Source organism: Gallinula chloropus (genome assembly GCF_964237585.1).
Source record: "Gallinula chloropus genome assembly, chromosome: Z".
NCBI classification, from domain to species: domain Eukaryota; kingdom Metazoa; phylum Chordata; class Aves; order Gruiformes; family Rallidae; genus Gallinula; species Gallinula chloropus.
Genome location: NC_140089.1, coordinates 41251842 through 41279494, shown reverse-complemented (window position 1 = coordinate 41279494; position 27653 = coordinate 41251842). Strand labels below are relative to the sequence as shown.

Below are 27653 nucleotides of genomic sequence, written 5' to 3'. Positions count from 1 at the left end.
TGTAAGCCCTGAGAAAAATCACACATACTCTTAACTTTGGACTTGACAGCATTACTAGCACACAGAAAGTGAAGCTTCTGCTTAAGCTAACAAACAAGTTTTCAGTGATCATTTACATTAACAGGAAGCAGCGTTGTGTTTGCAAGCCTGCCGTCTGTCTCCAGAAAGACTAAAGATTTTAACACTGCATACATTTTCTGTGCAGATGAAAAGTTAACATGCAAAATCCACTTGGATTAATAGACCATGAGAAAATTTTGTTTGATGAGAGGCATTTTAGTCCTTCAGTAGAGGGGCTTTCTGTCTTTCTCAAATCCCTGTCCTTCAAAATAAAGGGGAAAAAAAGTGTAATATTTTTGTTCCATGTCAATATATACTGTCTACTAAATGCTTCAATAAAAGGAAAAATCTCCCCCACCACCTTTTTTGTAAACCATGCCCTGGGTTAGTAAATGCAAGAATTAATCTCACTGTTACAACGAGTTCTCTAAAACCATTCCCAATGGCAATGGGTACCCAGGAAAGAAAGTGAACCAAAAAACCATAAAAGATCAAAACCACCATTTCAAACAGAGATCACTGAATCAAGCTGTAACCCAGTATTTTTGCATCATGACGAACAATGATCTCTGCCTACCTCAGAGTGGAAAAATGAACCAAGAAATAAAGGATGTCACTTGATTATATCTGGGGATGTTCTACTGTTATCTTTTGTTTCTCCCTTCTCTCTGTAAACTAGAAGTGTTGGAAAATGAGGTTTGGAAGCCACAGATTACGTGTATGTATATTTGTGTATTTATATGTGTATATTTTTATGTATAGTTGTGTATTTATATGTCTATGTGCTTGCTTTCAGTCTATGTGTATGTAATGCTGCAGAAAGTTCTCTTTCATGTTTGAAGAAGTTGGCCAATATTTACATACGTATGGATGCACTCTGACCCATAATCTAACAAAAGACAAACATATAAAGTTTATGTAAACTGCAAACACTTTGATTTTGTGAAGAAAACCAGCATCCTCTGATTCTCATGAGGTTTTCTTTAAGCATAATCTGTTACATTCTATATAAGATCTCACCATGAGGTTTTGTTTTCAATCAGGTCTTTGCCAAAAATTTTGTGTTTGCATTTACAATTTAGGTGGAGGTTTGGCTTTGTATTTTTACAGGTGCACAGCTTAGTCTTGCTTTGTTCAGCGTTAGCTGGTGAACTGCTTACTATTTCTGCTGTTATCATAGGTGGGGGGACTAATAATGGTTGAAAACTTAGAAGAAAAAAAAAATTACTACAGCTCACAGGTGGCAGACAGAATAGGCTCGGTAAGAAAGATGTAATCAAAGCTTATGGTTAGGTGTTTCGTGCACAACCAGGATGGTAGCAATTCATTAATTTCATTTGAAAAAATTTAATCTTCAATTCAATCTGCTGCTCCTATCCAGCTATCCAGAGTAAAACTAGATACCTTTTCATAGCCACAGAATAATGCACTATTAAAGCTGAATAATGAGAAACGGCAAAATGAGCAACTCTAAATGCCGAAGTCATTCAGTTCCCTCACTCTTTTCACCTTCTTTAATTTTCCTCTTTCAAACTGTTCTTCCACTTAGAAATTGAAGCCAATCCTCATATACTTAATTTTTGTCTCTAATTCTGATGGTAATGAGAAGATACTGATGATAGCAGCAGAGTATACTTTTTATGTACAGCTCAGCCAGTTGTCAGCTCCCTCTTTCTTAGTTTTAAGGGCGGTTTGCTCATGTTCAGTTCCTCCTATAGCCAAAATATATAAACAAAGCAATCATAAGTAATTGTGTAGCTAATTTTAGAAGCCTCTTACTGTGTACTTTACCTCAGTAACAGAGGTTGAGATATGAAAAATGTCATACCTCTACCAGAGGAGCTATACGGAGCGCTTGCAATTCAGCAAAACTTAATAGCCTTGCTGGTACTGAGAACAGATTGACTTAAGCATTTTGTTCTGCATTCGGACTTCCATTTCAAAGAATTTTCAACAGGAGCATCAGCAAGCCAACAGAACTGAAATTCACATAACTTCTCAGTAAATACAATAAAATTGTATTTATTAATCTGTAACTTCTACTAAAATTGTATATTGGCCTGCAAATAGCAGCTTCCTACCCCCATTGTAGTTAATTATAAAGTCCTAGGAGGTTCTGTGGGGTTCCCCCCTGCACTTTTATGCATTAGTTTTTTATTTCTTTAGAAATGAACACACCCTATTCATTATGACAAATTAGCTGATGGGTCTGTTTCCAAAAAATTGAGATGAATATTAATACAAACATGTTTTTAGTAAAACACAATATACAAAAATGTATAGCACTCCCCAGAGGTACAATTTGTAGGCAACTATAATATGAAGAAGAGGCAAGTATTTAATTGCGTGTTTCTACATCTTCAGTAGTGAGATATATTCTGTATTTCAGTGGCACTGTAAAAGTTAAAATGGTTAGAGGTGTGAGACATGTTCAGTGATATTCAGAAACCTCCTATTCACATAACATGAAAACTTTAACTCCAGCTATAGCTAAGTATCTCTTGATAAATAATGTCTTTCTGAAGTGGTACATACCCTTGACTGGCTGTTCTTTTTCCTCCTGATACCACTTTGTGTCCTTCCCTGTGATCCTCTATTTGCTGTGAAGAACTGGCTGTAGCTTCTAAATACGACTTTTATTGCAGCATTTTGTGCTTTGTTTTGCCCAGCCAAATGAAGAAGCACCTGGGGTATGGAAGTGAAGTGCAAAGACCATAAAGCATAAATGCTTAAGAAAAAAAAGGATCTTCACTAGGTCTCACTTGTAAAATGAATAATTCTCTTTACCACTGAGTGTTTAGGAAACACTTTCCATAGTTATTGCTCCAAAACAGAACATTCTTCTCAGAAAGCTTTTTAAAGGAGTAATAACCTAGGTTATGGGTGAAGAAAGAAATATATGTATATAAATTCAGGCCTTATAAATACAAAGAGCTTCATAAGGTAAAACATAGACACATTTTTGGGTTGTATTTAGAGTTTAGTTTTCTAAGAAATAGGATAGAGCTGCAAAGTATCAATTTTTTTTTTCCCCAAGTGTGGAGACTCAAGCCTTCCAAAAATAAGCTTCACTGAAATAATCACTTCTATGCACCATATGCAACAGCTGGAGATAAAATATATTCATATATCTAAAAAAAAAAAAAAGGCAGTTGTGTCTTGTAGTGTTACATGTTTGTTGTCTAGCTAAGGTTTGTCCTTACTACAAGTTGCATTTAATATTATACTCATTCACCTGACATTTCTACGCATTTCTTGGCACTTTCACAAAAGATCAGAAAGCTGCTTTTACCAAGTGGTGCTACCTCAATGCATATTTTCCTTTGCTTTAGTATATCTTTTTGATGAAAACAGATTAATTGTCGAATGTTCAAATGTTGCTTGTTATACACCATCAATTGCCCTTTAATTGCAGGATTAAGTTTGATTTCCCGTGGAGAGTAATGTGATAGATTGTTAAGAGACTAATAGCTTTTTTAGTATTCTAAGCAGGTTACACACAGGCTTTGCATGTATTTGCCAAACGATTTATCTACTGTCTTTGTTATACATGACCAGTTGTCTTTCCAGGATCATAAAGTTTGTTCTTTCGTTTTGTGGGGTAGTTGGGCAGAGTGGGTTGTTTGTTTTTTTAATGAAACAGGTATATTCTCCTACTTCTGTTATAGTCAAAATTACCTACCTTTATTTTATCATCTGCATTCTTTTCTCTGCATGCCTCATGTCATTGAAAAGCAGAAGAAGTCTACTTAAATAATATAAATCAGCCTGAAGTAAGGTAATGTCAGAATACAGATTTTGAATGTAGAAATATTACAGGACTTTTAATGTGACTTTTGCTGTTCCTGGCTATACCATGTTTGGAGAGAGCATAATGTGCGATACATATTTTAATTAAGAGTGAATTCTGGAACTCATCTGTTGCTTGTATTTCATTTAAAGAAAAAAATTAAGCCAATAACTGCTGTTAACATGTGCTTCTGCCGTTTTGCATTTCCCCTCTTAGTTCCTAGATTCAATCTGTAATGACTGTAGATTCGTTTTATTTTATTTTGCTTTCCTCTCATGTTAGTGAGCCCCTTCTGTTTCTTCTGTAAAGCACCTACTGCTCACGTATTACAATGCTGTATATTTCAACAACTCTCGGGCTCACTTCTTAATGGTAAGGAAGAATTAAATTAAAAAACCCACTCTTACTTTGAGGGTACTTAAAACTAAATTTGGTTGTTCCAAGTTGCAGGTGAAGGTTTAAAATATGACCATGTCCACTGGAAACACCAAGGCCCACTTCTGGCTAAAATCCCATTATAAAGCTTCATGGTATTTAAACTACTTTCCCAGCATGTTGTTGGCGATACTAAAAGATATTTGTTAAAATGCAACCTTACATTATCATTAAGAGCTGACAGGATTTAATAGCACTTTCTTAGGATTCCTATTGGTAAGATTCTGTAGGAAAATAATAAAAACCCTTTGAGCCTTGCAGAGCATCTCACATCGTTAACCTTTATAGCGCTTAACCAGAAGAAAAGAATATATTTAAGCATTTTATCAGATGTAAAACCAGCTTAAAGATCTATATCCGTCCACCACAATTTATTTAGCTTTCAGAGTATGTGACAAATTCTAAGAGTGCTTATTTGCAATAACCAGCAAACATCCGTCAATTGTTTAGATACAAGAATTTAAAAAACAAACAAACAAACAAACAAACAAGTGAAGCCCTGATTAGAACTGTTTCTTATTATGTACTAGAGGACCTCTTTTTAGACTTTGTGGGCTTACTTAATTTTCTCCCAGCTTGCAAATTTGCAGTTCAGTTGCTGTTATTATTTGTGTTGACCGTGGTTACAATACAGAATATCTGCAACTGAGCTGTAGCTAGCATTGGTGTTCGACAACCACTATTGCTTAAAACTACATTACAGCAGCCAGAGGCTGCTCTGGTTGTTACTTATGATGAACGTTTACTCTGAGTAATAAATTGACATACACACTCACACAAGGTCCCATGACATCTGTCTGTTAGTTAACAAGCTGATATTTCCCAGTACAAAAAAAAATACATGACTCTCTACTGTCCAGATTGAAGGACCTTCTGCTGCTTTTAAGGGCATTTTAGAGTGTCTTTGGAGTTTAATCCCCTTTTCGGTGAGATCCTGTCTGGATAATTGTACACTGCTTCCTAAGATTACTCTTCTATCCCTCAGACTGCATTTTAAGGAAACTAATTATTTCTGTATCAGACTTTCATGTCATATTATACACCCATACATACCTATATACTGGGGATGAGGAAGACACACCTGTGGTATGAGAATCAAATCACTTGGTCCTTTAAGTAATTTTTCACTTCACTGTATGAGTTTTTTTCTTTGAATTATAAGCCTAAGGCTGGCTGTCAGTATTGAACACTATTTGTTGAAATGAAAAAGTCATCTGAATTATTTTCACTAAAAGGATTTTTACAGAAGTTACATGGCACTTGACCACATAAGGGAGCTGAAGTCTGCAGATGTAGACACCAGATAAAATTGAAAATACAGAGAAAACTTACTGCCAGGACACAGGGTCAATTATCTGTTGCCTCATATACTGTGCCTAGATCAGCACGAACATTTAATGTAATAATTACAGAACAGAAAAACATATTCAATAGACAGTATTACCTGGCTTGCTAACATAATTGTGCTGTGTAAAATTAAGGTAAAAAGCCAATATGGATTACATTATATCTCTAAAACAACTACAAGAAATACTAACAGGAATGTTTATACCATGATGCATTTTCAAGTATTTTATTTTTATTAACAATTTGCAGTGTAGCAGTACTTGTAACAACGGTCATGTTAAAAGCTTTTAGCTACTATCTTTAAAAATAGTTTCAATAATGACAAGGAGACTTGTCATTTGGTTTTGTGCAGTAAAATACCTGTAAAATCAAAGATAATTCCAGTTATGGAGAATTTGCCCAGGCATTATGACTGCATTGTAAGTCTTTAATATAAACACTCAGAAGAGAAGTATATTCACAATATTTTGTACACATACAATATTTAAAAAGTCAATTTGAACTGACCAAAGAGAAATTGCTTTTGAGGCATTAGGCTCTAAGTTACCTAATTTTGCAGTTGACCATAAAAACTCCCCAAAACTACAAATGTCCTGTTTTTTTTGATGTAGCTCAGCTTTCCAGACTGCAATTGTATCTTGTCAGCTCATCTAATTTTTCATCCACCAGTACCCTAAAGTCCCCCTCTGCAGGACTCCTCTCAAGTCCTCCATCCCCCACTCTGTATGGAAGTTGCCTCGACCCCTGTGAAGGAACTTGCACTTGGCCTTGGTTGAACATGAGGTTTGGCCGGGCTCACTTCTCAAGCTTGTCCAGGTTCCTCTGGATGGCATCCTGTCCCTCAGGCAAGTCAAGTGCACAATCTGATTTTAGAGCCAGACAGCAATTGAGCCCCACATAGCCCTTGCTCAGTCTCCCCCCAGTGGAATGGCGAAGAGAAACGAAGACTGAAAGTGAGGAAACTGCTGGGTAGAGACAGTTTAATAGGCAAAGGAAAAGCCATGCGTGCAAGCAAAGCAAGACAAGGAATTAATTCACCACTCTCCATGGGCAGGCAGGTGTTCAGCCATCTCCAGGACAGCAGGGCTCCATCACACATAATAGTGATGGGAAGACAAATGCTATCACTCTGAACACCACTGCTTCCCATCCTACCTCTCCCCCCAAATACTTATATTCTGAACATGAGAATATTCCTTTGGTCATTTGGGAACAGCTGTACTGGCTGTGTCCCCTCCCAATTCCTTGTGCACCCATTCCGCTGGTGGGGTGGGGTGAGAAGCAAAACCATCTCTACGTTTTCAACACTGTTTTCAGCACAAATCTAAAACGTGGCCCCGTACTAGCTACTGTGATGAAAATTAACTCACACTGACTATCAGAATCACAGAATCATTGCAGTTGGAAAAAACGTCCAAGATCATTTAGTCCAACCATTCCCCTACCTCCTATGTTACTAACTAAACCATGTTCTCATCCAACCTTTCCTTGAACACCCGGAGGACCAGTGACTCCACCACCTCGCTGGGCAACCCATTCTAATGTCTAAGCACCCTTTCTGAGAAGACATTTCTCTTAATTTATGATCTGAACCTCCCCTGGCATAACTTGCAACCATTCCCTCTTGACCTATTGTGACTTATCTGCAAGAAGAGGCTGATCCCCAGCTCTCCACAGTCTCCTTTCAGGTAGTGGTGGAAAGCAATAAGGTCTCCCCTGAGCCTCCTCTTTTCTGGGGTAAACAGTCCCAGTTCCCTCAGCTGTTCCTCATAAGACTTGTGTTCCAGACCCTTCACCAACTTCATCGCCTTTCTCTGGACACGCTCCAGGGCCTCGACGTCTTTCTTGTAGTGAGTAGCCCAAAACTGAACACAGTATTCAAGGTGTGGCCTCACCAGAGCTGTGTACAGGGGGATGGTCACCTCCATGGTCCTGCTGACTACCTTCTTGGCCACCTGGGCACACTGCTGGCTCCTGTTCAGGCGAGTGTCAACCAACACCCCCAGATCCTTTTCCTCTGCAGCTTTCCAGCCACCCTGCCCCAAGCATGTGGCGTTGCCTAGGGTTGAGTGCAGGGCTCGACACTTCGCCATGTTGAACTTCATCCCATTGGCCTCTGCCCATGGAACCGACCTGTCCAGGTCCTTCTGGAGAGCCTTCCTACCCTCCAGCAGATGGACACTTTCCTTACACCCCCCACACACTTGATGATGTCATCTGCAAACGTGCACTCAATTCCCTCCTCCAAATCATCAATAAAGATATTAAAGAGGATGAGCCCCAGTACTGGTCCCTGGGGAACACCACTTGTGACTGGTCACCAGTTAGATTTAACGCCATTCACCACAATCCAGAACTCACCTCAGCTGAAACCAGAACAAACACCCAATGTTGAATTATAGGTTCTTTTGTATCATTTAGAAGTAAAAATTACATTTATATTTGCAATGTCCTTACACTTAATAGCAGAGACCAAAGAAAAATTATTAATTTCCATATTTAGTACCTTGTCTCTAACTCTCTGAGACAGACATTAAACAGAAGAAGGCTTGAAGAAATTTGATACCTGCTTAATGACTCTTTATGCTAGGTCAGCCTCTGGTTTGCCCTGCAACAAACCAAACCAATAAGCAAACAAAAAAGTATCTAAAAGTATTAAAAGCAACTATCCGGAATTCTGTCCTGGTTTTGGTCAGGATGGAGTTAACTTCATTTGTAACAGCGGATGGAATGCTGTGTTTGGGAGTACAAATGGGAGTAGTGCTGATAACACCCTGATGTTGTTAATTGCTGTCAGACAGTCAAGGACTTTCTCAGCTCTTCATGAGAAAGGAGGGGCGAAGCCAGGACAGGTGACCCAACTGACCAAAGAGAGTATTCCACGCCAGTTACGTCCTGCCCAGGATGTCGGGGGCTGATGGAAGGAAGGCCTGGGGCGGCTCCGGGACGCGCGGTTCTTGGGGGACGGTCGGGTTCTGGGACGGCTCTGGGTGGCACGGCCTGAGCTGTGTGGTTTGGTGAGAAACTGCATTGTGTATCAACAGCTTCATAGATTTTTGCTTTGAAGTCCTGTTAGTATTGTTACATTGCATCTTTCTGTTATCTTAGTAAACTATCCTTATCCCAACCCACGGGCCTCTTAATTTCATGGTTTTGGGGTTATTTGCCCCTTCCTCTTCCTTTTCCCTTCCCTTACTTCTCACTTCCCCCCCCCCCCCTTCCCTTTAACCTGCTCTTTTCCTTTAAGGAGCAGGCAGCTGCGTGGATCTCGGCTCTCAGCCGGAGTGAAACCACGACAAATTCTAAAAACATTACCACTGTTATAAATCTGAATTAAAATTTATTGAGTTTAAAAAATAGTAGGTTTAGAGCTCCTTCTGTCCTTTAAAAGCATGCAGTGGTGGTCAGCTGGCTTGAAAAATGAAATGCATTCAAGGATTAAAACTGCTTATATTCTCCAAGGTTCCTTTCTGATGCTTAGTCTCATTGATGGGAAAAGTATAATAAAGAAAAGGAACGGTGTGTACTGCATACCAGTGGCAATTCTTTCTCACAATAGTGTAATTATTTAATTGATTAGGAGAGTGCTCAGATGATCAAAGAAGTAGAAGTGGATAAAGTGACAATGCTGGAAAGAAAACAAGTAGAAGCAATCAAGAAGCTCTGGGAAGACCCAGGAATTCAAGAGTGTTATGACAGACGGAGGGAGTACCAGCTCTCTGACTCTGCTAAGTAGTAAGTACACTGCATAATTAAAAGGACAAGCCAGGCTTAATGAAGTTGATTATGGAATCATTAAGGTTGGAAAAGACCCTTAAGATAATTCAGTCCAACCCTTAACTTAGCACTCTTAAATTCACAAAAAACTCCATGTCTCTAAGCACCACATGTACACATCCTTTAAATACCTCCAGGGACAGTGACTCTGCCACTTCCCTGGCCAGTCTTTTCCAGTGCTTGACAACCCTTTTGGTCAAAATTTTTTTCCTAATATCCAACCTAAGCTTCCCCTGGTGCATTTTAAGGCTGTTTCCTGTTGTCCTATTACTTGTTCCTTGGGAGAAGAGACCAACACACACCTGGCTACAGCATCCTTTCAGGTAGATGTAGAGAGCAATAAGGTCTCCCCTCAGCCTCTCCTTCTCCAGGCTAAGCTGCCCCAGTTCCCCCTCATAAGATCTGTTCTCTTGACCCTTCTCCAGCTTGGTTGTCCTTCTTTGGACATGCTCCATCACTTCAATGTCCTTGTAGAGAGGGGCCCAAAACTGAACACAACACTAAAGGTGTAGCTTCACCAGTGCCAAGTACAGGGCCACAATCACTGCCCTAGTGCTGCTGGCCAGGCAGTTTCTGATAGAGGTCAAGGGTGCTGTTGACCTTAGTGGCCACCTGGGCACACTGCTGGCTTACAATGAATAAACAGGTTCACTCTGGTTTTATTAGTTGTACCTATGTCTCTGTTGTCCTGTGGTAGACAAGAAATTTTAATCTAGAGTGATGAAACAACATAATTTTAGGCTTGCTGAACACACTGGAACCATCATCCCTCCCAGTTCTGAGGTCAACACAGCTGGTACATAACTAAATATCCCTTGGGGGACATCATGAAAACAGCTGTAAAAAATATATTGACAACAAGCAGGCAAGTCAGACAGTTCAGTTACATGAAAGGTTTAGGATGCAAATAGGAGAGGAGATAGGTTTTTCTTCCAATTTTGAAATAATTCTGAAAAAAAAAAATTACATGAAAACAGAAAATATACATCTCTATTTTGCCAAAGTTGAGATGCAACAGGGTTTGAGAAGCAACAGTGTTAAATTTCAGCAGGGAACATTTAGATTAGGTGAAGTTTAACTTGGGATGGATACATACAGGCAATCTGCTCCTGTATGTTAAGCATTAGCATGCCTGACAGATGTTTGTTTGCCTTGTTCTTAAATATTCCTACATTAAGTGTGAGCATTTTTTATTTTGGAGCCCAGATGTGAGTGATGTTTGGGCAGCATGGGAAGAATTCAGTGACACCCTCCTTTTTCCATCGAAGGAAAAGGGGGGGATTAGTGCAAAAATAAAGGGAATTTCTAGCTGCAGTCATGTTGTACGAGTTGGAAGGCACCGAATACTTTTTTTTTGCGTGCTTCTTTGTGATTTTGAGTGATCTAATGTTGCCTTCTAGTGGTGGGAAGATAGATTGGAGAGAGGCATGCTAGGCATCAGTCTGTGTCTTGCTCACACGCTGCTCGTTTATTGAGGCACAAGAATATCATACCAGACTTTAATCCCAGCCATGAAAAGCACAAGAGCCTGGTGAAGCTACACCTTATGATAGCTGCTGTGTAGAAACTCTCTCTCAGCCAACATCAGTACAGGGGGTGAAGTTGGGGAACATGAGCAGACGAGAAACTAAGTGCATCATCTTTTATATTAAATATATATAAGGTTGAAGCATTCGTGCTTGCAGCGCTTTCCATTAATTAGTTTTCTGAACTCTTTCCAGAAACCCTTTACATGTTTGTGCAACATTAGCATCACAGATGAAATGACAGGATAAAGGACTGTTGGTAAACACTGTGGCTAGGACTTACATTTGTGTTCAAATCTTAACTCTGATGTTTATTTGTGGGTAATAGGAAAAAGTATTCAAATAGAATTAATCATCTTGGGTGTGGGCTGACTGAATATTCATGCATCACCTCTTCACTGGTATCATTCTGTCTGAAATGTTAATGCAGGTCTCACTTAAAGCAAAGGATTATGTTGTTTTGTGCCAGCAACAATCACACTAAGGACATGCACAGCTGAATTCCTGTTCAGCTGCTTTTGTGGGAATGCTTCTCTGATTGCTCGTTTGCACTTTGGCTTTTATTCTGGGTGATTAATTCATGATACTGCATTAATCTTGTCTCTGTTGTATCTTTGACTTTACAGTTATCTTACTGACCTTGATCGTATTGCTATGCCCTCATTTGTGCCAACTCAGCAAGATATTCTTAGAGTCCGAGTGCCAACTACAGGAATTATTGAGTATCCTTTTGATTTAGAAAATATTATATTTAGGTAAGACTGCCTGTAAAGTGATACAGTATACAGCTATGAAAGTAGTTGCTGGACAAGAGCTTTTGTGTTCAATGTATGTGTTTCCAGCCTGTTTATTCTCCAAAGTTAATACAGGAGCTGAAGCAGCATTTCAAAACATTCCTTTTGAAAATTCACATTTCATGACAAAAGTTTTCAGTTCAAGCAGCCCAGTTACTGTGTATTCTGAACTCTTAAATAAAAGCCTTGGGTGGGAGGGGATGCAGAGACAAGGTATTTGTGGTGACACATGTGCTCATATCGGAATGTAGTTAAATTCCACTTAGAGCTAACAGTTTCTGCCCCCTGAGTGTGACTGGGGGAGAGGACCCCTGATAGGTAACTCTAAAGCCCTCAAGTGACTTCACATCTTTCAGTTAGATAGAATTAGGGAAAGGAGTTGGAGACACTAAGAGAAGGAAAGTCTGAGAAGCCCCTTTAAATTATCTGCTTCTGAACAAGCTAGTGCAACAGGAATTACTGATTTGGTAAGGAAAAACATATTTTTAAATTTCAAAATTGTTTAATTCAGCAAGCATGTTTATACATACATGTTCTTCCACCAAACCACCCATTTCATCATGAGCACACACTTGCCTGCAGTTACCACACAGAACCAGAATCCATTTCACTAACACACAATCAAACCAGACTAACTGCCATTTTGTTGGGTTTTTTCCTTGAACATGGAATGTTCTAGGGACTGTTTGCACATGGATAAAATGTAAGGGACTGACTGACTTAACTGTCTGCAAAACCTAAAAATGAGTATGTTCACATCTGCCTTTGCTAAAACTTCTACTATGACAGAGAAAACCCAACAAATCAAACAAGCAAATAAACAAAAATAAACAAACTAAACAAATCCCAACCAACCAAAACCCAGCATTGTGTTTTGCATTGTGCCTCATGAGGCTTGTACACTTGTACTGGGCCTGGCAAGGATACAGTTAATTTTCTTAATAGCAACTGATACGGTCCTGTGTTCTATATTTGCAACCAAAACAGCACTGGTAACATACTGGTGTTTTAGGTGTTGCTGAAAAGTGTTTGCACAGCAACAAGACCTTCTTGGTTTCTCTGCCCCTGCAAATCCCCTCCACCCCCCAACCCCAGTGAACAGGTTAGGGGTGTGCGCAAGAGGTTGGGAGGGGACACAACCAGGCAGATGATCACAGAATCACAGAACTGTAGGGGTTGGAAGGGACCTCCAGAGAACATCGGGTCCAACCCCCCTGCCAAAGCACGTTCCTTAAGACATATCACCCAGATAGGCATCCGGGCAGGTCTTGAATATCTCCAGAGAAGGAGACTCCACCACCTCCCTGGGCAGCCTGTCCCAGGGCTCTGTCACCCTCACTGTGTAAAGTTCTTCCACATGTTGGTGCGGAACTTCCTGTGCTCCAACTTGCAGCCATTGCCCCTTGTCCTGTCCCCACAGACCACTGAAAAGGGGCTGGCCATTCCCCCCTGTGTGAACAAACCAAAGACATGTTTCATTTATGAAAATGATCAATATGTGGACTGTCTTTTCTGTTTAACAGGATGGTGGATGTAGGTGGCCAAAGGTCAGAAAGAAGGAAGTGGATCCATTGTTTTGAAAGTGTTACTTCCATCATTTTCTTAGTTGCATTAAGTGAATACGATCAAGTCTTGGCAGAATGTGACAATGAGGTAAGGAGTGGGAGTTATATCTAAAGAAGTTAGTGGAAAAGATGCATGGGGCTCAAGACAGCATTCACATGTCTTCATAAAAACTTTCGCATGTACTAGAATTACATTAAGCAGCTGATCAAGCAGTCACAGAGGTGTATTAAATTAGCATCCTGCCTGTAAAAGTGAACTCTACCTTCAGAGGCAAAACATGTTTTTTAAGGCCTTTCAGGTCACTTAAGACATGTCAAATGTTTGAGAATTTGAGTATGAGCAGTCAAACTAGGAAGTCAAACTACCTCAAGTTATGTGTAATTAGGTCTTCTGGTTTTATTTTTTAAGTCTGATGTTTCAGAATTAACCTGTGCATTAATTAAGGAAAATTAAGATAATTTAAATTTTGCCTCCTTCTCAAGGTCAGAAAATGTAAGACGTAGTTCTCCCCTCTGTTTTAGAGTGCCCTCAGCAGCAGTAGCCATGTAGAGAAGGATGCAAAACCAGTATGTGGTTAGCATATTAGTGGGACTGCATGCCTTTCAGTGGTGTTTGCTTTACATCCTGCGTTATGAGGATTCCTTCAAATATTCTTCAAACATGCTTAATGCCATTTAAACCTTAAAGTCTCAAAGCCCTTACAGATTTCATTATCAAGATCTGTTTGAACTGTGAAAAGCATACCCTTATTCACTTGCTCAAGGGTCACAACACCCATTGTACTTGAGATAGAGTTTTCTAAGTTTCCCGTCATTTTTGGTGCATGAAAAGCTTACATAATTGCAATTTTTTTAAAATATATTTTCCTTTTATCATCTTAAACTTTTTATTATGCTTGCTTTGGGCATTAGGAAAAAAAAGAACAAATAGAGTGATATCACAAGTTTGTCCCCAGGAACTCAAAACAGCAGTCTCTGAATGTGGTGTTCCTCAGATCTCTCTTGAAATGGACATGCTTTATTCCTAGTATAGATGAGAGCAAATGGGTCTTGTCCTTTAGCTCTGTTAATGTATGTTAACATCAGATATTGAGTCGCTTGACCCTGCCCCAGTTCTCACACTGGGTCTGAGGCCTTCACAGAGCAGCAGTCCATGGCTGCTCACTGACTCATAGAAGAATTCAAATAATTTCTATTATTAAGGCTTACCTTGTTTTCACATGCCACCATGCCATTCATAGCAGTGATCCAAAACCAAGTGAGTAAAAGGATACGGAACATGCAGAATAATGATCAACCAATACATTAGAGTTGTGCTTAATAAAAGCCATATTTCTTAAAAGGCTTTCAAAAAACCCCTTAATCTCTGGCTGATGTGATTTGTATACACTTGTGTCTGGAGAGTGTAACTTCGTGTTAATTTTTGTTGCAGAATCGAATGGAAGAAAGCAAGGCCTTATTTAAAACTATCATTACATACCCCTGGTTTCTGAATTCTTCTGTCATCTTGTTTTTAAACAAAAAAGATCTTCTAGAAGAGAAAATAATGTATTCCCACCTGATTAGTTACTTTCCAGAATACACAGGTAAGCATTTATCCCGGACTATATTCACAAAGCTTGAAGTCATATTTAAACCAGTTAGGTTTTCTTCATTAAATTGAACAGGAAATGTGAAATGTCGTGATATATTTGGTACCTATGCTTTTCCAGCCTATCCTTTAAAATACTAATTTAAGTTACTTGGTTTTACTGGGACTTTTTTATTTTTTAACTAGCATATTGTGGATTTGTTGCAGCCATTCTGCTGCCATTACAGTGACATGATTGCTACCTATGACAGGCAGCACCTTTTTTGCCTTTAACCTCAGAAGGCAATATATGGGGGAACTTGGAGAATACAGCTAGCAATCCACTCTTTATATAGTAAAAAAACCCCATAGTCTGGTTTTGTGTTCATTACTACAACTTGCCAGCCATACAAAAGTCCAAAGCAACAAAGCAGCTGGAATGCTACTGATAAAGTCAACTGAAAGAATGATGAAAATATACAAAGATTTATTCCATTACTTACACGGTATTATATTCTGCAAGACCCGTATCACATTGACTCCTATAGTTAATAATGAAAAGAATTATGATTTAATAGCTGCAGAGAAAACACACCATCCCTTTCTAGGCCAAAGTGAATCATTTTTGCTCCCTGAGTTTTAGAAAACTTAACTTGTCTCCTGGTCCTTGGCATAGTACAATGTAGCAAGCTACTAATATATGCTGGGTAATTTCAGTTGTGTGTGCTTTTATAAAAAATTACTTTGACCTTTAAGGTTTATTGTCGTAAAAAGCATATTCCACACGTTTTGCTAAGTAGCATTGTAACAGCTCCATGAGAGGGAAAATGACAACAAGGGAATTGTCCTGTATGGTGATCTCATATTGAAATATTAAGTTAGCCTGCTAAGGTACTGTCGCTATGTTTCTTCCTTGACCCATAGCTTTTAACTGTTCAAAACCGCTGATTGTGCTTTTGACCAGGGCCTAAACAAGATGTCAAAGCTGCCAGAGACTTCATTTTGAAGCTGTATCAGGATCAGAACCCCGACAAGGAGAAAGTCATCTATTCCCACTTCACTTGTGCCACAGACACGGAAAATATTCGTTTTGTCTTCGCTGCTGTCAAGGACACAATCCTGCAATTAAACCTGAGGGAGTTCAACCTGGTTTAAAGAGAAAAAAAACCCCATGGCTGTAACTACAAACAAAGCCTGTGTTGATTTTTTTTTTAAAGAAAAAGGGCGTCTTTCAAAATACCATTTACAGAAACAGGAGGAGGATTTATATTTGCTGAATAAGTATGGATTAAGAGAAATGTAAAGAATGAGATTTTAAGTTTACTTTCTAGGCTATACATTTAAAATATAGCGTTCATGATTACTGTTTTAGTTTTTTCTGTGAGTTGACAGCTGTGAGAATGAAGTATTAGTGGAATGTATGTAACTACATTGCTGTCTGGGTGGTATCCTCTTAACTTTTTTTTCTTTTTTTCCCTTTTATTTAGCATTTATGATCACAGCTTACAAAATTTCAGCCATTCCTTAAAAATGACAATTTAGTGTTTTAGGGTACTAGATATTGTAAAATTCTTCTTATTCTGAGCAAAGTAGTTGAAAGACTAGGGCAAACCTATTAAACTTTTTAGAACCACCTGAGTAGCTTTGGTAGGCCAACCCCATTGATGTTCTAGGAATTATTACAAAAGATTAATTACTGGCAACCGTTGAGCATCACTGTCTTTTTTCTTTGAGTGCCTTACAATAAAAATCAAAAAACAAAAAACAAACAAACAAACAAAAAAACCCCCACAAATTAAGATCTTGTGGACAGTCCATGGAATTTACTTTTTTTTTCCTGAAGGGAAAAAGTGTTTCTCAAACCGCAAGGTATTTATCAAATGTTCTCAGCATTTGCTGCCTTGGGACCTCAGAGGTCATCCACAGCTGCCAGTGACAAACTAGGCCTTAAATTCCTCTGAGCCCCTAACATAACTTGTTTTTTGCACTTTGCATTTTCCTGCTCTGTTGATCTCCACAGGTAGGTTTGCATGGGTTAGAGAGCCGTAAAGCCTCTCCCCTAGAAGGCTTCCAGCCATTTTCCCATCTCCTCTACTCTCTGACCCTACAGACCTCTCCACTAAAGACGCAAGCACCACTAATAGCTCGGTCAGATCTCCTCCTGGTCAAAAACTCTCAGAGGAAATAATAAGGACATTAGGGCAATCTTGAAAACCTTTTTTACCCATGCAAAATTCTCGGTTGTCGGTAGCACTTGATCAGCTAATGCAGCAACACCGGCAAGAAGAGCATTTTAGTAGAACAGTCTGTTATTAGCAGTAATTTAGCCCAGAAGATGCACTGAGATTTACCTGTATTTAAGTACATGAAAATTCCTTTTTTCCAAGAAATATAGTGATAGTTTTTACTATCCGTATAATTTACATATCAGCGATTTCTATGCAGCACAGAAAAAAATTCAAGTTATCTTGATTTTTCAGCTTAAGTAGTACTTCTGTGTATTACTCAGGCAGGTTCATACCTCCCTCAGCTCTGCCCCGTGAAAAGCACACCCTGACCTTTCACTGCCCATAAAACATGTTTACCGGTTCACATATTAAGCAGCGCTGTTCCCTTTTGTCCAGCAGTGCAGAAAAAGTAAAGTATGTTCAGAGCTGGATTTGGATGCTAACGAGAAAACAGCCTGTAACACTTGATTCATTTGTCCTTTGTTTAGTGTTGGAACAAGCTGTAGAAGCCAGTCCCTACGCTGTTTTCCTGTGAGGTTAAGGACATTGGCCCCTGTACGTTGTGCCCGTACTAGTGACTGGCACTGATCGATACCAAGGTACCCATCTACACTTCATATAGGTACAGAGATATTTGCAATAAAAGCCTCGAGTCTTAGCACTGCTATTTAGGTTGGCGATCTGTTTATCTCAGTAGGATAATTAGGAAACATGGGGGGTTTATTTCAAAACTTAATACTTGCAGCATATTCCTGAATCTAACTACCATAATGCATCTTTGATTGACCAGCGTGTGGTATTTGTCATTTCCAGATAGATCACTAAAAAAATAACTTGGAAGGAACAAAAGAACTTGCTGATTTGTTTGAAATGTGAGAGTATTTTGTGAAGTGCTAAAGATAATGAATAGCTAACTGCATATGTACAGGAATTTATTAAAAGAAAAAAAAAAAGGGGGGGATATTTCATAAGAAACTGTTTATATGGCAGTATCATCTATGTGGGGGTTTTCTTGGTTTGACAACAGGAGAAAAATACATTAAAGGGAACTTCTACATGTAAATCCAGTTATGAAAAACTTGTCCTTATAATAAACCAAAGGTAAAGACTAAAGAAGTCTGTACTCTGCTTTTGCTGAGAGGGCTGCTTAGAAGCTCAACCTTGTGTTCCCCGAGACAGGATTTGACTTAATTTGTCAATTCCTACGTACAAAATTCTGGTAATGGTATATTACCTGTTAATAAAAGCAGAATATAAAGAAAACAAATAATAATCACATTCCAGTCAAATAAAATTCAGTTTCGCTTTATTCAAGGCGAAGAGGAGGATGGGGAAGGGGAAGGAGTGTGGAAACCAAGAGAGCCATGCCATGCCAAGCCATGCAGCTGAACAAAAAGAAGTACAAACAGTTAGACTTACAAATTTTTTTAGCAATGTGTCTGGCATCTTTGATTTTATGTTTGGTTTGTCAATGGTTTCTTAAGAGGTAATTCTAACCCTTAGAAAACTACTACTGAGAACCCAAATTACAATTCTCAAAGGTACTAAGTTTAGGTAACAGTCATCTAAAAAGGAAAGTGTTCTTCAGTACTTCAGTAAAGGCCATGGCATACTTTTCAACACCACAGTGGGCAGACCTAAATGCCAATATTTAAATTTTTATTGAGATCCCCTTGTCTAATTGCATATACATCGTTAATAAACTTTAACACATCTATTCTGCCTTCTTGTGGAAAAAAGTATGCATGGTGCAGTAAGGAATGAGGGATAGCAGAGTGGGCATCTCAGATGGCAGTAATCCAGAAAACTACACGATGGTGTGTGAGTATTCTTCTCCTGACCTCAGGCTAATTCATAGTTAACACAGAAAAACGGTGTCTGCCAAGAAATGGCAAGATTCATTCCTGTCTGCATGGGGAAAGTCTAAGGAGAAAAAAAAACACAAAGAAAAACACACAATTTACTGACTAGAAAAAGGGAACTATAGAAAAGCATGGTGTCATTACAAGTGGAGACAAGGTAGGAGGTGGGGGAAAGGTCCTATGTTGACTTATGAACACTTCTAGTGTTTCCAAGTTCTTGTGTTAAGACTTCTGGTTAGCACAGGAGATCAAATATTTTATACCACATAGGAAAAATGCAGGTTTTTTGGATTTGTTGTTTTCCAAAACAGAAGCCACAAACCCATTTGAAATAAATCCTTCATCATTAATGGCTAAATTGCTCAAATGTTTACTGCAGGAGTTTGTTGGAAAAATAAATGTAAGAAAGAACTGGAGATAACATTAATAGAGGCTCCATGCAGAAAAAAATAATGAGAAGGGAGTAAATTTAAAAACTACACTAATGGGAATATATGAAGTACTTGCAAGAGGTTCTAGAAGTGAAAGTTGCAGTAGATAATCAGTAAATACCGGGGATAAAGAGAAGAGAGGGGAGACGATTTACACAGTAACCAAGACTCAAGATCATGGTGAAAAGTGATAGATGAAAAACAAATTACAGAAACAGAATGTTACTTAGTGCACCTAATAACACTACTTATCTAAGGCAAAGTATTTTCTTAGTTTGGCATGTTTATAACCTGAGTTAATACTCTTGGTACGTGCTTGGTGTACAAACAAGTGGTATAACACAGTCACTGTCATAGTTCAGAATTCTCTTATCTTTTGATTCAATTTACAAATTGTGGGGGAAATCACAATATTACATGTATTTTGTAAGCCACTGAGTGGTTACTCAACACCAAAGACAAGACTTACAATAAATTAAAGAACTGCAATTGTAGGTTAGCATGCTAATCATTTTAGATTTTACAATAAAGCAACAATTTGGATCTCTCAAGCACCTCCAGCAATGTCAGAATTTAATCCTGTAGCTTTAAGTGTGCCAAACAATTTTTTGGAAACAATATTTTGGCAGCAGGTACTTACTGTATGAACCAGATAATTCCAAGACTTTGATATAGGAATTTGTGGAAACCTTCATGTAACACTCTACTGTTTCCTGTACCTTTTATACCAACTGCAGTAAACAGCCATTCAACAACACTACGAGTACATTCATGAAATGAGCAGAATTGCACACACTCAAGCTCTCCCTGCTAAAGTTCTGCTGTCCGGATATGAAACAAAAAAGTTTCACTGGGTAAGAAAAGTTGATAAAAGCAACTGTGAAATATTATATTTATTATTTAATATAAATTTGACTTTATTAGTCACGTGCTTAGCACACAATACTGTGTAATCCAAGGCATTTATTTTTGGTATGCAACAGTGCATTTATAACCCCATAAACTCCTTAAGCTGCAAGACTTTTATTTAAAATAATAGGCTTTAGTTAATATTTTTAGTGCAGAGATATATTAATTCTCCCCATTATACATTTTTGTAAACTGTCATATTTTCTGTGAATATTGATAGAGGTGCTGCAGTGTTTCCTTGAGTAGAATATACAAAAAGTTTACACTAAAAGTGCTACTGTATTACAAATTCATCGTGACCTGGTCCATTCAATTAGAAAAAGAAAAAGAAAACAATATTGTTAACTAAGCAGAAATTCCTGTGATCATCTAAATTAGACTTCCCTGGTCAGTAGCCTCCTCCTTAGAATTTGAGTTGTAAGACTAGAGATTAAGTTAACATTTCCTTTGACAAAGACACTTTGAATTTCAACACAGCCTCAAGTCATATGAAGAAGCCAAGTATTGATTTTCATAATCAAATAAAACCACAAATATTTGCTCTGAATTGTATCATAAGAACTATTCCAGCATCAATTTACACTGTGTTTATAAAACAATAAATCCTGAATTCCTATGTTAAACAAAACAAGCCTACACTTGGCAGAATTTTTTTCATGACTACATTGTTTTCTTTTCAACGTAACATCATCTACTTTTGTGATAGTCATTCCCATAGTGACCATAATAAATAATTTCACAAATCTTCCTTCCCTCCTGCTTTTGCTTTTGTTGCCGATACTCAAATAGTTCTGCTGTATAAGAGGAATTAAAAGGTAGATTTTCAGTGATCTTCATATCTTGGTGCCTTTGTATTCATTACAGTTTTGGCTGGTTCTCTCTCACCTCTTCCAGTTTAGAAAGGATCCACTGTGTGAAGGAAAAGAGAAAAACAAAAGTGTTTCCTTGGTAAAAAAAACACACAAAGCAGCTGAAAATTAGATTGCGTTGGCCAGACACTTCAGTACCTGCTCTCTTCCGAACCAACTTGTAAAACAGTGCTCAAAATCCTACTGTAGGTTATAAGCCCCTGATTTTCTCCAGTGAAAACGGAGGCATTTAAGTACCAGTATCTGACACGGAATACCAGCGCTAATTAAACTGATTAGGTTGATATTTCAGTTTCCTGATCTGTATTTCAACTGATAATTTTTTTTTAATGTATGACATCATCATCATCTCACCCACATCATTATTAATGCTCTTCATTAGAGAATCAAGGATAATGAATGATAGAGGACAATAATAGGTTGCATCAATGTAACAACACAGAAAAAACCCTTTCTTTAACTACATCTGAGTACTTTTGAGGAATTTCAAATTCATATGTTTATTGAACATGGAAGGGAAATTACTTTCCCAAGAGTCTTTAAGAGTGGAAATCTGGGGTAGGAGATTAAGTTCTATGAAGGGATTGCCATGAGAAAGCTGCCTAAGGCTTTCAAGGAAGATTACTGGATGATTACAAATGAGATTCTGTTATCAGATCAGGTTTTATGTCACAGATCTCTAGGATTCCCTCCTCCTTATCCCAAGCTCACAACCCCCACACCTCCCACCAAGGAATGCACAGCTTCTGTTTAGCAGGATGCTGAAGGTTTGAAAAAGAATCGGTTGTTGGAGAAATTGGTGTTCACATCAGCATGAAACCACCTTGTAACGCCCACGAGAATGACACGATGTTCACAAAGCAGTGCCACTGAAGTGACCTCATGCCCTTCTGTTACAGATTTTCACTGTTCCTAGAACACTTCCCCTCCATGTGGGCTCTCTATATATGCAACCTCAAGTGTCACATTTGCAGAAGTGACCTGTAGGCCAAACAGCTGGGAAGCAACTCCAAAAGACTTACAGAATGTAGGAAGGCCCCTGATGGCAGGGTTTTTTAATGAATCTGTTAAATATTCCTTCTCTAAGGTAAAACATTCCTTACCAAGCCTGTCTGACAGTGACCTTGCCCCTCACATCCACATTCCTGATGGTTCTGTGAGGTTCAAAGGATTTTCTAGCCCAACATGCAAAACAGTGTTTTGGTGAAAAGTGCATGCAACTATTTCAGCTCTCTTTTCCTTGCTTAAGGCTTCTGGCATAAATAGTATGATGCACACATCCCTCCCATCCCCAACCCCTCACCTAACAAAACTAGGTGCAATTTGTTTATTCTATTAAAACATGTTATATTCATTCACATTCTTGGTTGCTTAGTTTTTGTTAGCTGCACTGATAAATCAGCCATTTGACAAACAGTTATAATTCCAAAGACTATGTGAGAAAGTTTGCTGTTGGAACTGAGAATTTTTGAAATTCAGTGCCAAATGGATCATTGTCATTTCCATCAATGTAATGGCTGTGTGGAAAATACTGAATTTTACACATACATAGCAGCTTCAGGCTAAGAATATTTCTGTTTCACTTTTAAAGTCACATTTAGCACAGTATAATTGTAGTAACATTTTCACTTTACCTTAGCATCTTCTGGACTTTTAAAATTAATAATTTTTCCAAATTCTTTGGCGTGGAAGACAGACTTAACACGTTCCTAAAAAAAACCAAACCACATTTCTTCAAACTTTATGGCTAAGAAAGTTTTCGTTTGCCTATTAAGGCAGCTGTAAGTTTCAGATACGTACATGTACCCATGACACTAATCTGAGCAGGTTCACAGTGTGCACACTCTGTGAAACTTAATTTTCTGCATGAACTGCCAGTGGAGTGGAACCTGTGGGCAGTAAAGGTCTTCCCTGTTTATTGCGGAGACTGGTCTATGGAAGTGTGTAGGGACGGGAGGCAGGTAATGGAGTTTGTGGGATAACAAAATCCAGCGCTCTCTGAGGTTGCTATTTTTCATTCCCCACCTAGTGATTACCTGGGTGGACATTCCACTGATACCAACAGGTTAGTGGCCTTAGCAAATTAGGCTTCAGAAATGCAACATAAGCAGTACTTTGAAAAATACAATATTCAACCACAGATTTCAACAAAGAACATAAGGCAGACACATGTACAGCCTCTGAAATGACTGCTGTGTGAGGGTAAAGATGGATATCTTACTCAGCACTGTCTGAGATGGCAGAAACTAAGAATTATTTCCTTCCTAACCAATACGGCTCTGCTTCTTAAGGTCTCTGCGACAGAAATAATCTGAGGGAAAAACTGAATGACTTTGTACACCATCAATTCCTGTCAGCCAAGATATGTAATTAAATGGAGGAAGCTCATTAAAAACAAAAATTGGGATTATTTAAAAAAATATGAATAATATGAATAAAAGACATAATAATTGATATCATGTGAAATATATTATATTATTATAATATATTACATGTTATATGACATATTATGTATTGCATAATATAATGTATTAAAATAATTCATATCCTATGAAATATTAATCCATAGAGTAATTTTACGCTTAAAATTTATTTATCACCCAGAAAAAGAAAATTGGGATTTTTTTTTTAAAAGGAAAAATTGCAAGGGAGAGCAACATTCTTCCAATAGTAATGAATAGGATAAGCATACACCATTACAATCTTGATGACGATTATAATTGTGAAGAATTTAAGCACAGCACATGTAAGTGTATTACTCTGATATATCCCAATCTTTGGGATCGCAACAATGTACATTTCGACACCCTGGCATGTTTACACAGTACCAGAGTACATAACAAAAACATTCTGCAGCCTTCTGAGAGAGCTGTGATGTATCACCATTTTCCATACTAACAAAACACCACAAACGGGTGCACACCAATTAAAAATTTGCAGCACTCAAGGAGTAATTTCTTCTGCAAACGCCAATTCAGCCAGAATCTGAGGAGTTCACAAATGGAAAATTTCAACTCCCCTCTCTGAGTGCATCTCAACTAGAAGAGGGATCAGGAATTAAAAAAGGAAAGGGATCAGGGATTCAAAGTCAAATTTTATGAACAGTCGCCCAAAATCAAAGCTAAGCATGATTAGGTGAACGTACCTTGGCTTCAATGCGTAACCTTCTGCCATCCACAATGAAGGGTTCTTTGGTAAATTCATCATAAGTGTATTGCCACTCACATGTTAGCTGTCCAAACGTCCCTTTTGTCACAAATAACACACCGCTAGGCACCAGAAAATAAAATTTTTAAAAATTAAAAATAAGGTAAAAATATTTAAAAGTTACAAAGTTATTCTAACTCTAGTCAAGTTATTCACTGTTCCAAAATAATTCTCATTCATGGTTTTACAACCATACAGCCTGGTTGAACCTTCCTGTTCAAAATTTAAAATTCCGTGTTTCACGGCAGAACTGTAAAGCCACTTTTAGGTGTGTTCCTACAGAAGTTGCAGCGACTTTTTATTTGAGAAGGATGTCTGATAATCCGCTGTTAGACATAACCGACACTGTTCCTGTAGGACCCTTTTTCTCTCCGATACGCTGAAGTTCCTTCAGCCCAGAGTTATTTAAAAAAAAATAAAAATCTTTCTCAGCTAAGGAAATCATAAAACCATCGTTCCTTTTCTCTCCTTAGAGAAATTACTATGACACTCAAAATAATACACTCTCATGCTGAACAATGCTGCTGTTGAACTAGATTAACAACACACTAAGCGTTCCTTCCCCACTGTTTTATCTACATACACAATGGCAGGCACATAAAAACATAATTACTAATCAACAATTATCAAGGCGTGCACATTTTGATGACAATTTTAAGTGCTTCTTATTCAGAGACAAAACTGTTTACCTTTTTGTTACCATTAACAGATCTGTACTGTTGACCATAGCGTGTGCAATGTATCTGAGTTTTGCAAATCTTCCATTCTCAATTTTCTAAAAGAGATAAAAGGTTTATAGTTTTGAATATGCTATTATGAATTCATAGAGTAATTTTATGCTGAAAATGTATTTATCCCCTGAAAGCATAAATTATAATTAAGCACATAGCGTTGAATAAATGTCTGCTTTCGTAAAGTCAGAATACAACACTAACATTTTTTTGCAGTTAATGTTCATTATCACGTAAAATTATTTGGTTCCTCTTAATGCAGTTATGCAAATAAAAATCAATCCTAACCAAAAGTGGCAAGGAACAACAAAATCTCTCAAAGCATTTCAGGACTCAAGAGGGCCCTTCCAACCCCTATGAATCTGTGACTCTGTGACTTGTTTTTTCACATGCCGAATATCCGCTGAGTAATGAGCTTTTGAGACAACAAAAAACCATTTTTAAATTTCAAATGTTCCGTTTCCTAGCATATGTCAAGTCAGCTCCAAAAAGTGGAGTAATTAACTCTGGGAACACACCTATACTTAACTATATACAAAACCCCACTACCATCTAGACAGTGAGAATCAAAAATGTACTTGATGTAATTAGCATTTCACTGTATTTTTTTTCATTCTGAACTTGTTTAATCTTTTTCCTACAACTGATGTGAATGCTTAAGCAGAATATTCTTTAATGTGCAATAAATAGAAAATATTAACAACAGCATAGGATTTTTTTAACTTTTTAACTTTAAAATGATTTGGCAATCATTGGGTTTCTGACTTCAAAACAATGAGTTATTAAATCAGTGATCGATTAAGACAGCTGCATCCTAGTTGGGAACGGCAATACGACTGCTCACATAATTCCCATCTGTTACAAAATGGAAGCAAAAACAGATTAGTATAAACCAATATGATCCAATAAATCCTTAACAACAAACACATTGCTTCAGATGCTTATGCCAATATTTAAAACCGTGTAGGTTAGCTCTCAGTGCAGTTAAAATAGCAAAGCCATCTAAGCGTTCTTCACCACTGTAAAATGATAAAGACATTTAATTAGACATACCCCACAAGTTCAAATGTGGCTGCATGGATTTGCCCTAACGGATTTTGGTTAAATGATGCCTTCCCTCAAAGACACTGACTCTTTAGTGACTAAAATGCTAGAACCTTTGAGTAACAGGTTTCCAAAAGAGTCCTTTCCAGCATGCTCTCAGAAAGTTCCCATTATTTCTAGCTCCCCAACTCTGTTGGGCTACAAAATCACAGCTATTGATCGTATACCTACCTACATAAGCTGCTGCTGAATTTACTTCTGCAAGAACGCATGACATGTATACAGCATGATGAATACAGCAAGAAAAGCTTTAAAATTGAGGAATTAAGGGCTTGAAACAGCGCAATTATTGTTTACTTTATTGGATTTGTGTGTGTGTGTGAGTGCGTGTGTTTTGGTCTGTTTTGAAACTCCTTATTTTATGGCTTGACATGCCTCCAATTTAAGTCTGTCCTTGCCTCCAATTTGAGTGTTTTTCCCTTTCTCTTTCCAAGTAGAAGCTTGGTCCTAAGCATGTTGCAGCAGACAACACCCTAGATGGTTAGAAGACAGAAGATGATGCACGGACAGACAGCATGGGTAGGATACCTGACGCAGATCCCAGGTTTAGTTCTACATCCTGACAGACTTTCAGTGTTAGTGGCCTAGCAAGAAAGGCTGAGGAAGGGAGGAGATAGCTGTCAGGAACTTACAGAGACAACATATGTGGAAAGAGCAAGTGTGGTTCAGCAGAGGTAAAAGATCTCGTTGCATTTAGTCTGCAAGGTGCAGAATGTCAAAACTTTCTCTCACTGACCAAACACGTATCACAAACTATGAGTAGTATCTTCTACTGGAGGCAATTACAGGAGAGAAGCATTTAGCAATTTAGCTTTATTAGAATGGAGAGGATATCTAGTCTTTTTCCTGCATCAAAGAAGGGAACTTTCTTATGCTTTGTACAGCACTAAGGTAAGGCCAGAGTGGGGACCTAACACCGGAGTTACAGCTTATTCCCAAGAAGTCATGTCACCCCACTGCAACTCAGTGTGGAATAAACTTAGTTTACTGATAATGAAATGAGAATTATGAAAGTTATTATGGAAGTACAGCACTTAAATACCAAGCATGTCACAAACCTAAATGAAAGCTATCCAAATATGACCACCAAATTAAAAAAAAAAAAAAGAAAAAAACAGATTCACAAGCAATTTGCTCAGCACTGTTACCATGTGGCATACACTGAGTTAACTACTCCTCATTCTTAGTTGTGAGTCAAAGACCATAAACTGGAATTAACTGCATTTTCTAGTTTTGCAGACATTAATTTGGAAATAAAGCACAAGAAAATGCTGCACAGACCATTTGAGAGGTAACACTGGTATCTATGCCAATGCTGAGCACTTACAACTTCTAAATTTTCTGCTGTTCAATTTTTCTACCTTTTGTTCACAGTATTTATCCTTTTTAGCATTAGAATTGCAGCTATTCATTAGGAAATACATCAGAGGGATACACCAAATTATGGT

The 27653-nt window shown here is 38.1% G+C and overlaps 2 protein-coding genes across 2 annotated transcripts in view; one reads left to right on the top strand and one right to left on the bottom strand.

Annotated features, from left to right (window-relative positions):
- Positions 1 to 16019, top strand: part of GNA14 (G protein subunit alpha 14) — a gene marked incomplete at both ends in the record, with an annotated part of 88065 nt that extends 72046 nt beyond the window's left edge. The window contains 5 exons of the mRNA XM_084278312.1: positions 9213 to 9367; positions 11562 to 11690; positions 13253 to 13382; positions 14727 to 14880; positions 15829 to 16019. Coding sequence (XP_084134438.1) covers positions 9213 to 9367; positions 11562 to 11690; positions 13253 to 13382; positions 14727 to 14880; positions 15829 to 16019 — 759 coding nt within the window. The remainder of the gene's footprint in view (positions 1 to 9212; positions 9368 to 11561; positions 11691 to 13252; positions 13383 to 14726; positions 14881 to 15828) is intronic.
- Positions 16020 to 20253: 4234 nt separating this feature from the next.
- VPS13A (vacuolar protein sorting 13 homolog A) overlaps positions 20254 to 27653 on the bottom strand; it is a gene marked incomplete at its 5' end in the record, with an annotated part of 100106 nt that continues 92706 nt past the window's right edge. The window contains 4 exons of the mRNA XM_084277968.1: positions 20254 to 21203; positions 22798 to 22872; positions 24309 to 24432; positions 25060 to 25145. Coding sequence (XP_084134094.1) covers positions 21153 to 21203; positions 22798 to 22872; positions 24309 to 24432; positions 25060 to 25145 — 336 coding nt within the window. The 3' untranslated portion in view covers positions 20254 to 21152. The remainder of the gene's footprint in view (positions 21204 to 22797; positions 22873 to 24308; positions 24433 to 25059; positions 25146 to 27653) is intronic.